The sequence below is a fragment of the Podarcis melisellensis genome (genome assembly GCF_964234715.1).
Source record: "Podarcis melisellensis genome assembly, chromosome: 12".
NCBI classification, from domain to species: domain Eukaryota; kingdom Metazoa; phylum Chordata; class Lepidosauria; order Squamata; family Lacertidae; genus Podarcis; species Podarcis melisellensis.
Genome location: NC_138544.1, coordinates 36056333 through 36072935, shown reverse-complemented (window position 1 = coordinate 36072935; position 16603 = coordinate 36056333). Strand labels below are relative to the sequence as shown.

At 38.1% G+C, this 16603-nt stretch overlaps 1 protein-coding gene across 1 annotated transcript in view; it reads left to right on the top strand.

The window, feature by feature from the left end:
• Positions 1 to 15924, top strand: part of MINDY3 (MINDY lysine 48 deubiquitinase 3) — a 31432-nt gene extending 15508 nt beyond the window's left edge. The window contains exons 8-16 of the mRNA XM_081882577.1: positions 254 to 327; positions 706 to 785; positions 3097 to 3167; positions 5015 to 5095; positions 11514 to 11586; positions 12222 to 12294; positions 13142 to 13229; positions 13565 to 13636; positions 14708 to 15924. Coding sequence (XP_081738703.1) covers positions 254 to 327; positions 706 to 785; positions 3097 to 3167; positions 5015 to 5095; positions 11514 to 11586; positions 12222 to 12294; positions 13142 to 13229; positions 13565 to 13636; positions 14708 to 14857 — 762 coding nt within the window. The 3' untranslated portion in view covers positions 14858 to 15924. The remainder of the gene's footprint in view (positions 1 to 253; positions 328 to 705; positions 786 to 3096; positions 3168 to 5014; positions 5096 to 11513; positions 11587 to 12221; positions 12295 to 13141; positions 13230 to 13564; positions 13637 to 14707) is intronic.
• The last annotated feature ends 679 nt before the right edge of the window (positions 15925 to 16603 follow it).

Genomic DNA, 16603 nt, shown 5'->3' with positions numbered 1-16603 from the left:
TGTCCTATGCCCAGTTTGATCCTTTGCTTGTTCAGTGACAGCCTGAATGGCAATTCATTTATCTTGCTGGAACAAGTTAGTCAAAATGAAGGGCAAACTAACCATATGTATCAGTTTTTCCTGATACTAATATTTAGGTTTGTTGACAAAATGTTAAGGGTTGCTTATTTGTTAAAAGAAAAAAAATATTTCTTAGCAGGAAGATGTGGCAACTATGCCAGTAAATATACCAGAAAGCGTTCCTGTTTTCTAGGGCATTGAAAACATAAAAAATGAAATTGAAGATTCAACTGAGCCATTAATAGATCCAGTGTATGGTCATGGAAGGTAAGCTCTGGTTAGTCCTATACTTTCCTTAAGGAAAGTACTGCCTGTTTTCTGAACAAATCATACTTTAGAAACACCGTTTCAGCCATTATAAATTACAAAGGAATTGATGGTGAATATGTGGGACAGTGGTTTTTTTATCATTTCATCTGGAAGCATCTCATATTGTTAGCACCCATTGTGTTAGAGGTATGATTTTATACCAGATGAACTGAAATTGAACCTAGACCTTCTGAAGAAAGTTAAGTGCATGTTGTAGCTTGCTTTATCTCCCTATGTGCTTTTCAAGAAAAAAGTTGTAGTGCCATCAAAATTAATTTGTTTAGAAAAATGTTAATGCAAATTGCAAATCTAAAAGCTTGTTTTCTTCATATTAAGCCAAAGCTTAATTAACCTGCTGTTGACGGGGCATGCAGTATCGAACGTCTGGGATGGAGACAGGGAATGCTCAGGAATGAGTAAGTTTGTACTTGATATGACTTTGCTGTGATGCACATATACTAAATGTTTTGCATTTGAATTGTATATAGTTCTTACAAACTAAAGCTCTGTACAGCACAAGGAAACTTGTACTCTTTAGTTTACCACAAGATGGCAGTAGGTCCTAAGGAAGAAAAATAAGTGAAGCGTTTAGAATGTGGGTAAACTTCTCCAAAATCATCTAGTTGCTATGAAAGACATTGCACAAGGTATTTACTGTGTGATAGCTATGCAGTGCCTTTGTCTCCCCTTTAATAAGCATTTATATCTTGAAATAGGAAGGCTAGTAGTGGTTTCTTGTAATCAAGCTCTTTGACAATGTGCTTATAAGAATCTTGATAGAATTCTTCCTTGAATCTAGAACTATGCTCTTAGTAGAATGAAAAAGAAAAACATGTAAAATGTTCACTAATTTAATCCCCATGTCACTCCCCCCACCCCACCCAACATGATCTGTTTGCCCACAGAGTGTTTGTCCCTAGTATATTGCCATATATAGCCATTTGGTTATAAATGAATCACTGAAAAAGGATGAGGAAACTTGAAAATGTAGTGCTGTAGTTTGTTTCGTCTTTCCAGAATTTCAAGATTAACAATGTAGAAAATCGGTATAGAGTTGCTGATAATCCTGACTTTTTTCTGTAATGTTCATATACAGCCTAGATACAATACAGCAATGCACTGGTTCCCAACTGGTGGTCTGCAGACCCCAGGAAGTCTGTGCAACCTACCCAGAGTTTCATGGCATCACTCACATAACAAAACATAACAAAAACTACCATAGAAATATCCTTTTTTATGGCTTGGCTTTTGAAAAATGGGGTCTGTAGTACATACTGATTGGGTACTAATGTATTCCTTTTTAGAAAAAGTGGCCAAAAATCAAATTGTATGTTACCCACAAATGTTTGCAATGAAGCCCCAAAGGCCACTCTTTTAAACAAAGAAACAAACAAAAAGTACTTTTGGGTGATTCTTAGCCCTTTCGTTGCCAACTTGTTTTTCTTCTCCTGTTTGACCCTTCTCTAAAATTATATCCCTGTGAGCATTCCAGGTGCATGTTTACTCTCCTTTTTATTTTCTAAGAAAATAACTTTAGAGTTCACATTCATTCCTCAACATCATTCAGTTCTTTACTCAAAAACATCTCAATTTCTTCTGCCAACACACTAAATGTTGGCACTTCCTCTTTTCTATCATTCATATCCCCCCCCCCCATTTTGAGATAATGAGTAATTTCCCCAGAGCTATAGCCAATTTCCATTCCCTATTGTCTGTTCAAAGAATATTCTTATATCTTAACCACCCACAAATTTCTCTGAGGTATCCCTTATTAATTCCTTTGACAGATTAAGAACTAGAATAACTCAGTTTGGTGGTTATATTTTATTTGTTATTTCATAAAAAGTAGCCCACTCAATTTTGATTAATTAATCAATTAAAGAAATAATAATAATAAAGTACTGATTTTCAGGTGGTTCATAGTGGGAGGGGGGAGATTTGGGGAACCACTGGTCCAGGCAACATATGTGTACCTTTCTTGAGACGTTGTATAACTCTCCCTTACAGAATGCAAAAAGGACTGGGGGAGAGGAGGAGTTTGCCTCAAGTTAAGCAGGAAGGTTTGGGGCAGATTTTTCTGATATGTTAACATCATGCTCTTGAGTTCAGATAAATTTGTAGTATACCAACTATGTTTTCAGTTTTTCTTAGAGTGGCTTTTTTACAAGCCAATTTTCTTCAAAATTTTCTGCGCAGAGGACAAGTTGGCAATGGAAAGGAAAAAGCCCATTGAGAAGGATGTTCTAGTTCTTAGAATTGTTTGCTTTTAAGAGTTTATCATATATTTGGCATCATTTGCTTTGTTTAAAACAAAAAGGGTCTTGTAAACAAAAGAGAGAAAGAATTATTATATTGTATATGTTTATCAGTTTTTTGTTCTGTTGTTATGACTTGATTTCCATGATACTCTTGAAAATTTGTAATGGGGCTTGGGCCAAGAATGCCCCCCTCCACCACTATACTTTGGCCTCTGCCTCTTGCCTTCAACCATCATTCTGGGGGTGGATATCTCATTCCATCAACATGATTTTCTCTCCATGAGTCAGGCAGTAGTTTTGTCACTTCCAAGGTCCATTCAGTCAGAGGATTTTGGTAATAGGACTGCACCCTTATTTCTTTGCCTAGTTTTTATGTGCTGTGTTACATGATTGATTGTAGGCCATAGTGCCATGCCATGTAGCATGACGCAAATTTTGCAATCTAATACAGAGTTTTATTTCTCTTCAGAACTACTTGGAATACATAAACAAGCAACTGTTGGTTTTTTGACACTTATGGAATCTCTAAGATACTGTAAGGTAAGATAGTTCAAAGTCCATGGGTGATATGCTGTCTTATTCAGACTTAAGAGTAGACCCATTGAAATAATTGAAGTCAATTTATTTCTGTAGGTATTTCTGTCTCAGTATGACTTAATTGGATATCGCTCCTTATGTAAAAGCATGGTGTTAACTCCAGAAAGAAATTCCTTTGAAAACTTGGTATTTCAACTTCAGCCTTTAACTGTTGAAGAGAAATCACAGATGAAGCATATGTCGTCTAAATTTTTCAAATCTCAAGTTTAAAAACTTTTTTAGAATCACCTTTTTTTAGCAACAGCAAAGTCATCTGTCTTGCTAATGAGTAAGCAATGAAGAAACATAGCTTATTCAGAGTTACAAGTTATGTCTGTCTTTCGCTTCCCTCTCCTGTCACAAGAATCTAAAAGGCACAATCTAGTCCACCTAAGAATTCTCATAGGATCAATGAATGCCTGTTTTCTCACCTCCCCTTGCCTATGAAAAGTTGTTTATGTAGTTAAGAAATCCATTTGCACCAGCTTTTTCTCTTGCCTTAGTATAAATTTTGTTTCAAACCATTAATAATTTGCTCTGAACATACCATTCACTCTTAATGGGCCCTTGTAAGCAGGGGAAGATGGGAAAACAGAGCTATAGGAATCCTGCAGGTGCAGGAATTACACCCAATATATTTGATACGTTACTGAAGCATCCACACTATTTGTCCCTCTGAGGATCACTCATGCACTTGTTCAGTTCTGAAACTTTCTTATTTCGTGCATAAAAAACCAATAAAACTTTGGAACCCTAAATTTAGTTCTTGCACATGTATTTGCGGTTACCATGCAAGTACAGCATTCATTATAATACAGAATTCATCCTGATAATTAAGAACATAAGAGTAGTCTGCTGAATCCAGTCAGTGGCCCATCTAATTAGCATCCTGTTCTGACAGTGGCCAATTCTGATTTTACTTATTTTTTAAAAAAGTATTCAGTTTCATGTTGGTTGTTATTATTAATAAAGATGGTGGTGTTCATGATGATAGTTATTAGAATGGTAGAGTGAACCTTGCAACATGCAGTTTTGTCTGGTAAAGCAGGATCCAAACACAGTATCTAGGAATCAGAGGTCACAGTGATGAATACTGTACATAGCTGGCTTTCACCAATTTTTGTACCAGTCTCCTCCTCTAGTCCTTTCATACCAAGCTCCTTCATACATATGGGGAAACCTGACCTGGATTTTGGAATAGAAAATAAGCAGCATTATTATTTGTTGTTGTTTTTTGTTTTTTAATATAATTTTTATTAACAAGCCAATCAAATCACATTAATTCCCAATTACAGAGCCAATTTTTAAAATTTTTGTTGGGGGTACTCATGCTTCGAGCTCAGAAAGGGATCCAAACATCTCTCTTGCTGCTGCTTTACTATTCACAGTTCTGTCCAAATAGTATTCACAGTTCTGTCCAATCTTCTCTTTATTGTTTTCCTCATCTTGTTGTTGTTATCATATATTCCTTTCTTTGTGACCTCTGATAGTCTCCACAAGTGGGTTAAAAACAAACGAGCATTATTATTATTTGTTAAATTCCTATACCTCCCCTCATTGGAGGATCACAGGGCAGTTTAAAATACAAAAAGACATTCAACAGTAACAAACAATAACAATACCCCACACACAGTTTAAAAGGCCATAGATGGTTTAATTAGCCAAACCATATCTGTTTTTTATTTTCTTGGGTTGCAGAGCTATTCTGTTGCAGAGTACTGTTAGCCCAGCGTACACTGCAGTATTTGAGGACAAAATGTTGTATGGTGTTAGGTTATGAACTTGCTACATATTTTTTCTTTTCATTTTAGGTTGGCTCCTATTTGAAGTCCCCAAAGTTCCCTATTTGGATACTTGGCAGTGAAACTCATCTCACAGTCTTTTTTGCCAAGGTAGGATTCCTTTCTTTTGTTTCATTTCATCACCCTAGGTCAAATACATCTTATTTTAAGTCTACAGTTCAAATATTTTCTACAGTAAACTCTTCTTAAACAGCACTAAAGGTTTAAAATAATTTATTGGCATACATGTTACATGAAAACATACTGGATTTCTGAGAATGTCTTAAGCAAACTACTCAGTCAGTATGGTTGAAAACAACTCATCTTCAGGATCTTCTTGAGTTTTTCTGAGTAGTTAGAAATCAAGTCCCAAAACTATTACCATACATGGCTATTTGTGCAAAGCTGTGTATTGAGCATTGCAATCTATGTCTTACCAAGTGTGGAAGTAATACATTTTTCTCTGACTTATCCTGAAACTTCATCAAAACAAGGGATGGGGTGTGCTGCAGCTACATTCCACTGATCTTTGGTGAATGGAAAGGATGACATTTGCCTCCTGCTTTCTGGACTTAGATGAGTCCTGTGTTACAGCTAACCTCTGGATAAGTGTGAAACTGCAGGATCTGTGTGGATTTTTCAAAAATGACTATGTAGGAAAGCATCCAAGAACGGGTATTTGGGGAGGTGGAAGCTAGGGAATTCAAGATAATAGTTGGAATATTTATTAATACTAAGAACAGACATAGGCAAACTCCGGCCCTCCAGGTTTTGGGACTACAATTCCCATCATCCCTAGCTAACAAGACCAGTGTTCAGGGATGATGAGAATTGTAGTCCAAAACATCTGGGGGGCCAGAGTTTGTCTATGCCTGACTAAGAAGGATGTGTTTGCGCTTGTCCCAGAGTGCTCCCAAACTTGCAAGAGGACCAGAGAAACTTTAATTATTTTTTTAGCACTGGAGATGTTGCACATTTTTTAGTCAAAGCTGATAATGGGCATGTTGTTTTCAGTCAACACTAAATAAGATCTAAGTACATTGTTATTGGCTCATAGTACTTTGTAGCAGTAATCTGTAATATCATGTTAAAATTGGAGGTAACACAAAGGCAGCACGGTTAACTTCAGTGTTTGATTTAAACGATGACATTGCTTGACCCTGTAATTTTAAAGAGAATGTAATATTAAGAAAGATTAGTATATAGTTATAAAACATGATTTCTCATACTTTTTGAATATTTGTATTTCAGCACTTTAGTGTTCTATACCTACATAACATAAAAAACATTTTGCTGTGATTTTACACTTTGCTGCTAAAATCTTGAAGAAAAGCAGATAGACCCCTCCCCCAAAGGAAATAATTTGTTCTACCACCTAGAGGTATATACAATTACCTTTTAATGGTCTACATTCAGCCATGAACAGTGACCTTTTGGACTACCATATTTAAAGTCTATGCTGACAAGGTTAGTTAGCAAAAAAAAATAGAGTGCTGAAATCAGTTATGCAGAATCCAATTCTCTTTTGTAAGAAATGCAACTTCATAGAAGAGACATAAGGCACACCCAGAAAAAAACAACACAAATTGGCACATTCTATTTTAACATAATTCAGTGCTGGAAACATTTTAACTGAAGAGCAAACAACAACAACAACAAAAGCACAGTTCTAAAATGGGTTTTATTTGTGGTTTTTAGGCATATATCCCATAGTTCTTGAATTAAATTGCAATGCATTGTATATTATTAACTAATTACTGAATACCACTTCATATCTATGACTAGCCTGTATTTTTTAGCTTATTTAAATAAGGGTCAATCTATAGAAAGAGAAAAGGCTTGTGATACACTCTCTTTTTTTGAGACTCTACCACTTGAAAATGGAGGTGGTTGTGTCCTTCTCTGGTCTCTGTAGATTCATTACTGTATATATGGTTAGGATCCAAAGAACTATGTGTTCTTTTCATGTGCACACTGTAGCTGTGCCACCCATCTCAAAAATTAACTTGGTTGGTGTCCAGTATGGCATCTAATGCAGCACAAGATGCAGCAACTGGTAGCAAATACTTGACAAAGCTGTTCAGATCCCACCGTACTCCTGAGTGAGAATGAAGATTAGTCTTTGGACTTTAATTTGGATTTGTGTTGCCTGCCGTGTGCTTTCCAGCTGAGGTTTAAATACCTTAACATACGTAATGTCAGCACTGATACAATTACATGGATGACAAAGCTTTACTAAAATCAGTTTGTCTTCTGTTAGCTGTTTGATTATTGTGCAAACAGTAATGCATGTGACAGCTGCTGCCTGCCCACCTACACAGCATATAACCTTGGATACAGCATTCAGTTTCATTCTTTACAAGTGCAATTAATACCCTTGCAAATCCATTTCATACTCCTCTTTGAAGCTGTGATAAGCTTGTTTTGCATTCTCTTAATTGTCTCCTTTGTGTGGAGATGAAGATCTTTGTATATACACGTATGAATGCTTTTGATTTTTACTTAAGACAGCAGTTCCAGACAAGAAGGATGTGTAAGACCATTCTAAAGACTCTTTAAATCTTACTGCCAAGACACACCAATACATCCAGAATTGCTGAATCTTTCTCTTGTTTTTTCGCACTGGATATTGCACCCTAGATTAGATCAGTGCTAGTTTGGGAGGAGGAAGTCATGAATTTTGGAAGCTTTCAGATAAAAATATCTTGATTGTGTTCTGAAACTTGGTGTAAACAGGATCTAATCCAATGAAATAAATGGCCTTAAGTAATATTAATTTCCATGGTCTACTATGGGATTGAGCAACTTGGATATTGCCCAGAATGTTTCCAGCATCCTTTTTCATGCATAAGTCCCAATTAAGAATATGACCCACACACGTCTCACCTTTGCTGAATCAAGGACAATCTAGCAAACCACTAACACTGATATCTTATGACCATGAGCTAAGCCCATAAATAATAATAAGAAGAAGAACTTAGCAAATTGATAATAAAATAATGCTGTGTTGCTGTGTCCTCCAGAAAATCCAGTAAACAAGAAATAGTAATTCTTACAAAATGAAAATGTGCTAGAATTTGTGAAAATATTTGCTTCTTTAAAACTGCTTCAAATGGTTTAGGAGCCCTCCTGTTGGGAGTAGCACCTGCTTAAAGCAAAATCAGTGGATGTGATCTTCATGCCTTAAGTTTTATTGGAAGGCAAGCTGTAATTTAAGTATAATTTTTCAGCCTCGTGATGACTCTGGTATAACATTAGCTCTGCTGGATTTGGAAAGTCTTGTGCAGTATCTTGTACCTCTGTACAACTCAGTCGGTAGAGCATGAGACTCTTAATCTCAGGGTTGTGGGCATGAGCCCCACATTGGGCAAAAGGGGTTGGACTAGATGACCCTCATGGTTCCTTCCAGCTCTGCAAGTCTATGATTCTATGTTGCTGTCACAATTGTTCTACCATCCCTGCCTAATTCAAATTTAGGATGTAGGTGGAAGACTCTGTGGTGAGGGTAGAGTGAGCAGCTGACAGACATTGGTCCTAAATGGTTCTGGATCTTAAGAATTTTAAGCAGTCTGCTAGTCCAGTGGTTTACAGCCAGAGTGGTATGGCACCCTGGGGTGCCTTGAATGATGGTCAGGGGTGCTGCAGGCAACACTGGCCTCTGTCCCTCTTTCCTCTGATGCCCTCTCATGTCTCTGCCTCCCAAAGGCTTGCACAACCGTTTGTTGCAGCAGCACTGGCTATAAGGCGAATGCACCTCTCTTTGGGGTGGGCAGCAGCAGCAGCTGCCTAGAAGACTCCCAAGGAGAGGAGGCTGTTGGAAAAAGTGTGATAGGCTGCTCTGCAGGCAAGGGGTAGCATAACTGGGCTCCTGAGCCCCACTGGGTGCCACAGAAAGAATGTAGTTGGTCAAGGGAGAGGTGGACCCCAAAAGGTTGAAAACCTCTCTGCTAGTCTCTGCCCATATTGCTCCTTCTTAGGGTAATAAGGTAAAGGTACCCCTGCCCGTAGGGGCCAGTCGTGACCGATTCTGGGGTTGCTTGCCCATCTCGCTTAAGAGGCTGGGGGCCAGCGCTGTCCGAAGACACTTCTGGGTCACGTGGCCAGTGTGACAAGGCTGCTCTGGCGAGCCTGCACCAGCACAGCGCACGGAAATGCCGTTTACTTTCCCGCTATAAAACAGTACCTATTTATCTACTTGCACTTAAGGGTGCTTTCGAACTGCTAGGTGGGCAGGAGCTGGGACCGAACGACGGGAGCTCACCCCGCCACGGGGATTCGAACCGCCGACCATACAATCGGCAAGTCCTAGGCACTGAGGTTTTACCCACAGCGCCACCCGCGTCCCTTCTTAGGGTATTTAAGCTTAATATGACTTGTCTTTTAGCTAGCTTAATGACAGCATCTGTCCACAGCTATGTACTGTTTTTAGAGCAATGGTATTTAGAAAGTTAAAAAAAAATCAGTGATGTATTTTTTTAAATGATGTTTATCAGCTCTGCAGTTATTACAGAGATTGTATGTGCTGTTTTTGATTTTTGAGAACAAAAGCGGCTGAGATTTTTTCACAATGTACTAACGGTGTGTGTTTGCCTCCAAGGGTAAACATGAGATTCTCAAATAAATTTGTGTTATCAGAATAGCATTTAAAAATACACCAAAATGGTTTTGGGCAGGAATATTACAAAGTCCAAAGGGTAAAACATGAACCTCTTTGCCTTTAGGACATGGTGTACTTGAACAATGCTTGGTAAACTACTGATAGGATTTCCTTCTATGGAAGATTTGGGGGTTGGGATGTTGTTAGACAACAGTTTTGCAAGGTCTGGGTGCTTGTGTTTGGCAGAAGTTGTAAATGCTTGGCAGATGAAGTTCATTTTTGGGATATTTTGTTTTTTAAATAAGTGTTGCTGCCCAAAGTGAATGAATTGCTTGCTTTTTACAAAATACAAATGTTGCAAAAACTCAAGCTGTACTTTTTGATTGGGGTGTGGAGCAGGTTTGGTGCAGACTAAGCATAGCATAAGACAGGATTGCAGAAGCAGCCTGCTCCACTTGTATCTGCAGCAAGAGCCTCCATAATAAGACAAGGAAGTGTGGTAGAGCCTTTTTGTTGAGCTCCCCACTTACCCCATAAATCACTGAGGCTGTTGCTTTTGACAGAGCAAGGATGACTGCCAGGTCTGCTTCTTCCCTACCTAGACCTGTCCCAGTGTTTTCTTGGAGTAGCTACCATCCCCAGACCTTTGCTGCTTCTTTCTCTATCTCAATTATCAGTTTAGGATTGGGAAGAAATAATTATACTTTCCCTCTTTGCCCGTCGTAATGCTTATAACAACTACTGAAATTTGGCAGTGGGAATAGAGAAAAGGAGGGGGAGGGGGAGGGGGAAGGGGAAGGAATTGGGAGAAAAGGAGCAGCTAACCATTCAACTCATGAGAACTGTTTGATTGAAAAAAATCCAAAGCGCTCTAATTTGAGTGACCCTAGGCCTAAAATTGAAATAGCAGTACTGTTTATGTGTGGGTGTGTGCACTGCTTTGTGAGATATGTAATCGTTGCTTTCTTTATTGTTTTGTATAAGTCCCTTTATGCACTGTTTCTGGTGCTGAAAACATACAGTAACTCAGTGTCACACCACAGTTTGCACTAATAACAATCTAGATCATGGGTAGGCAAACTAAGGCCCGGGGGCTGGACGCGGCCCAATCACTTTCTAAATCTGGCCCGTGGATGGTCCGGGAATCAGTGTGTTTTTACATGAGTAGAATGTGTCCTTTTATTTAAAATGCATCTCTGGGTTATTTGTGGGGCCTGCCTGGTGTTTCTACATTAGTAGAATGTGTGCTTTTATTTAAAATGCATCTCTGAGTTATTTGTGGGGCATAGGAATTCATAGATAGATAGATAGATAGATAGATAGATAGATAGATAGATAGATAGATAGGGTCCGGCCCCCCACAAGGTCTGAGGGACAGTGGACTGGTCCCCTGCTGAAAGTTTGCTGACCCCTGATCTAGATGGCAAGCCATGCTTTAGAACTGCTTATCCACTCAGCACACTAGTCTGTACATGCATCCAGCCCTGGTGGTAGAGAAACAGCCACAATTATTGTTGGTCGATTGATACTGTGCCAAGCAATGTTTCTGCAAAGTTATTTCAAATTATGATTTGTGATTTTTGTTTGTCACTATATTTATCAACTAGGGCATGATTTAAAACTGTAATAGAGCTTTCTTAACTATTGTTTGCTGTTGTGTCTGAAGTGAACCATTTTGGCCTTTCACTTACTGCAACATCTTTTACTACTACTATGGCTTGGTCCTACTGTTCACTAGGGTTGATTATTAATTACCAATTTCTATTAGGAATAAAACAAACAAACAAACAAACAAACAAACAAACAAACATATGCCTCATTTTCCCAGATGTTTCATTTATGAAGATGACATTCTGCATTTCATTGTTTGTGTTTATTGCTTTTCATCATTTTTCCAGTGATGTATTTAATCTTGTGGAATTCTCTCTTAAGGATTTAGCTCTCGTTGCTCCTGAAGCTCCCTCAGAACAAGCGAGACGAGTCTTTCAAACCTACGACCCTGAAGGTAAGATATGTAGTATGATCCTATGTATGCTTACTTGTAACCAAATGCAAATGAGCTCACTCTTAAATGTTAAGGTGCCAAATTAGGACCATCGGATGATTTAAAGTAGGCATAAAATAGAGAAATTCTTGCTCTTAGTGACTAAGAGAAGAGTATGCATTGTGACATGATGATAGAAAAAAGCACTCTCTGACAAGTTCACAATATGTTTTCAAATGACAGTAAAAATAATGCTTTAAAAGCATTCAGATACTATCACCCTTTTACTCCACAGAGAATATAAATTGCATGAGTTATATTCCAGCTTTCTCATTTCTTATAGTGTTTGGCACTGGTATAGCTTGGCTCATTAAATGAAACTTTGCATTGTTTGATATGCTCTCTTGCAGGAATGCAGTTCTCTCATTCTAAAAGTAAATGCATTGCTATGCTTGGTTAAAATTGCAGCTGCAAGTTACAATGCCCTGAAAATCATTAGAAATTGCATTTTCAAAGTCTGCTTTTTCATATCTATATTTAGAGAGATGCACATTACTTCCCATTTCAGAAGAGGCAGTATTAATCAGCCCATATAAATATTTTGAATTCTTGGACACCTGCTAGTTCATGCTAATGACATTTCCTTATTTTTTCAGATAATGGTTTTATACCAGACAGTCTTCTAGAAGATGTAATGAAGGCTTTGGACCTTGTATCAGATCCTGAATAGTAAGCACAAATTGGCAGCTGTTTTAGAACACTGTTTAGAAAACCTTTGCCAGGATGAAATTCCACCTAAATGGTTGTTGTTTTTTGCTACAGCGCACACAACTAATTCAATACGTATCAGCTGTACTTGTAAGGAGCAAGGTGCTTACATACAAATTCAAGGCTAGTTTTAGAGAGATTTTCATTCACATGAATGGAGAAATGCTTGGTTATTTCCTTCTCAGCATGAATGTAACATGGTATCAAAGATAAATGTAAAATGTACTATGTAAATACAGCGTTCTTTCCTCAGTCTATTTTAGTGCAGGGATGGGGAACTTGCAGCCCTCTGTGCTGTTGGACTCTCACTGGCCTCAGCCATAATGGTCAGTTGTTAGTGATGACAGGAGCTGTAGTCTAGCAACATCTGGAGGGCTACAAATCCCCCATCTCTACATGCTGAATTCTGTTCATCGTGGCCTGTCAAATAGATAAAACAAGGGTGGGTCTTCTCAGGACACTTAGAAAGACGATGTGTGTGTTAATGCTCAAGACTTATCTTCACTCTCTTCTGCTGCTACAAAATCCAAGGAATTAAGACAGTGTACTTTTTCTGAAAGCTTTACCTAATAAGGCGTAGTGTGTCAATTGTTGTTGCTACATTGATTTTAAATAAGATTACTTTGGTTTAAAAATAACTCTTTTATTTGGCAACCAGATGCCATTCTTTTGCAATTGCTATTAGGATTCTAAATACAACAGCCTGATTGTTTTTGGCATTTAAAAGTGTTGTAGAACCATAGAGCTTAGTCATGCAAGAATATGAATGCACCACACTGATATTTTTGTGTTGTTCATCTTATCTTAGTGTAAATCTCATGAAAACGAAATTAGATCCAGAAGGACTAGGAATCATATTGCTAGGTCCCTTTCTTCAAGAATTTTTCCCTGAACAGGTAATGTAACCCCTTCTTTCTATTCTTGCAATAGGGCATTTTTAAACAAATGGGGGTCAGCGATGCATTCACCTTTCTGTAGTTAATATACATTATGGCTGCATTTGGATGATCGTATCTTGGCTTAATAAGTCAAGCTAGGAATGTTCCATATATCCATGCATGCAGCCTCTTCATGCAGCTGCTTCAGTCCTCCCTTCATAAGCCAGCAAAGAAGCCAGGAACTCTCCCATTAACTATAGTTTCTTGTTTCATTCAAAGTGGAGAAAGGGAACAAATACCTTCAATGATATTAACCTATGACTTGAAAGTAACTGTCTTGTGTGTTCTCTTAGGAGTCCAAGGTTCAAGAATCATTCACTGTATACCACTACAATGGATTGAAGCAATCTAATTACAATGAAAAGGTATGTCAGCAGTGACTTCTCATACACCTAATTAGGCAGCTGCATGTTATAGCAGATATCCCATGGAAATAAGTTGGGTTCAGCCTATTTCTAAGTGGACAGTCCACAGTGTGATAAAACCACCACTTTCCATTTGGCTGGTGACACATGTTCTTAGAAAAAAAAGAACAAATAGAAAACTACGGAAATGCAAATGATTACGGAGGCATTTGGAAATGTCAGCGTTTTGTCACCAGTTCTCTCCACCAAATAAGCGAATTTAGAATTATCATGAAATTTTTAATAACTGTGCTTCAAAATGTCAAGAAAAGAGTTGGGGGGAGAGTACTAGGCAATTGTTGCACTAATCACTAAAACAATTTTCCAGCTTTATTTAAAGCATAAATTATTACAGAACTAGCTTTTATTTTATGGAATAATCTGTTTTGTGTCCATCGCTGTAGGGTTTTCTCTCCCATTTCAGTTTAGGTGCCTAGAGATATGGTTCCCACCCCATCTTATATTGTAAACTATGTAGTGTTCCCTGTGTGGGCGCACTGAGTGAAAAAACAGGCCCAGGGAGATTTCTGCAGATTTAGGTGGATCCCTGAGATGTGCACAACTGTGTTGGTTTTTTTTTAAAGACTCCCCACCTGCTCGTTCCAAAATTAATGGAGGTGGAGAATTCCACATGCTGCCTCTGCATGTTGGCAGCAGAGCAAGCTCAGTCAGACGCAAGGGCTAAGAGTTTAGGTGTCTCTTCCTTCCCTACAGCCTGTCCTCAAGGCCCCATGTTCCGTCACCCCAAAAAAGACTAACAAACTTAAGACCAAGCTGGTTATAGAGTCCCTCTTATATCTTTTCTTCATGTATGCTTCTGGTTAATAGTGAATGTGTAGTACGGCACAAAAACATAAGAGTTTTATGAGTGTTTCATTTCATCTTGTTAACAAGGTGCAGAAGATTTAAATTGATTTGAACCTTTGCTCTCGAAGTGATCTTTTAAAAATAGAATGGCTTGGTTTTGGTCTTTAAAATAACATGGTATTTCTTTGGAACAGGAGATTAAATAAGATAATTACATTTTCACAGGTCATGTACGTCGAAGGCACAGCAGTGATTATGGGCTTTGAAGACCCAATGCTACAAACTGATGATACTCCAGTCAAGCGCTGTTTGCAGACTAAATGGCCATACATAGAACTACTCTGGACCACAGATCGATCCCCTTCGTTAAATTGATGCTAAGAAAAGACCATGTACTTATAAATATCCAACATTTTGAATGAGAGTTGGGTAGGCAGCTGCCTTTATTTAAAAAAAAACACACACAAGCAAACTATACTTTTGATTGCGTGGCTATACACTGGTGTCACCGAGAAACTGTAAATAAACACTTTTCAGTGTTGATTAGACTATTTAATTTTTTTAACAATTGGATTGATTTCTATTATACCAACTAGTTCCTGTTTGGCCATTGTAGTACAGTTATTGTGAGTTCTCACCCAGAAGCCTCCTTGTTCAGCCCAAAAATAACCCGGGAAATGGTCTAGTAGTGCAGTATCTGCATATTAGATGAAATTGGTCTTAAACATCATCATAGTATTCACCCGTTTGCACATTTGTTTGGCCATATGTTTTATTTGGATCATTCTGCCTTAGGGCACAACCCATCGGGAAATTTCCATCCACTTAAAAGGATGGATGAGAGCTGTGCAAGAGCATGGTAGCTTTTACCCAGTTCTCAGGGCTTATTCAAGGCAGCTGTTGGGTGGGTTTTGGCATACACTGCAGTATCACAACTTTGGGACTAGATTGGCATTTGCACTGAATATGTATAGATGAGTTAAATTTCTGCTGCTCTCTTCTAGAAATCTTAAGACTCATCGACATGGCTTTGCACAAACAGCAAAAAAAAAAAATGATGTGGGGTATTTTTTGTTTTTAAAATGGCTAATTATAAATGATTAATGCTATTTATTGGCAGTTGTATTGTTCCCAGAATTTACATATTTGGCACACTGAAAGTCAAAGCAAGATTTAAGAAGAATAGAATAATAATAATAATAATATTTGATATTGTATAAAGGAAATATAAAAAAGCCTTAACAGCAGAGAGAATTTGTGCTGCGATTTTTGAAGCTGTTCATGTTATTATTGCCAAATACCTCTTCTCAACATGCCCTAACAAAAAACATAAGCCAGCACTATTGTATGTGTTACATGCATGAAAACATCTGTTATTCAAGTAGTATAGTCCATTATTTATTCTCTAGCAGGGCTTAATAAAAATCTACCCAAATAGTGAACTAGTGATTTTTGCCTCCTTGCCTACCCAATTTGGTCACATTTATTCGTTATTTTGAAATGTCATAGAGTAACTCTATGGCTATTGAGTAATGGTATATTATACAGTGGTACCTCGGTTTAAGTATTTAATTCGTTCCAGAGGTCCGTTCTTAACCTGAACTGTTCTTAACCTGAAGCACCACTTTAGCTAATGGGGCCTCCTGCTGCTGCGCTGCCGGACCACGATTTCTATTGTCATCCTGAAGCAAAGTTCTTAACCCGAGGTACTATTTCTGGGTTAGCGGAGTCTGTAACCTGAAGTGTATGTAACCCGAGGTACCACTGTACTTAAGTCATACTTAAGGCTACCCTGTTTTTCAGAATGTTAAGGAAAGGTGTTGTGTGGCCTTCAGAGTGATACATTGTGCCCATTGATATTCTCATCTCCTCCCACTTCCACCTGAAGTTCCTGTGTTTCAAGGCTTCTCTGTTCACTTCAGTGGTAGAGGCAGCGTCACATGCATGGAGCTCTTCACGTAAATTCCTTGGCCCAAGTGTCACTGATGTTGCACAGAATTTTTATTTTAAAATGCACACACTTCAGACATATTCTAATGAATTTGGGAGTACAGTAAACAATCTTCTTGTTTTTCCTTTCAATAAATGGGCTACTTTGCCCTAGCAAAAATATTCAGACGT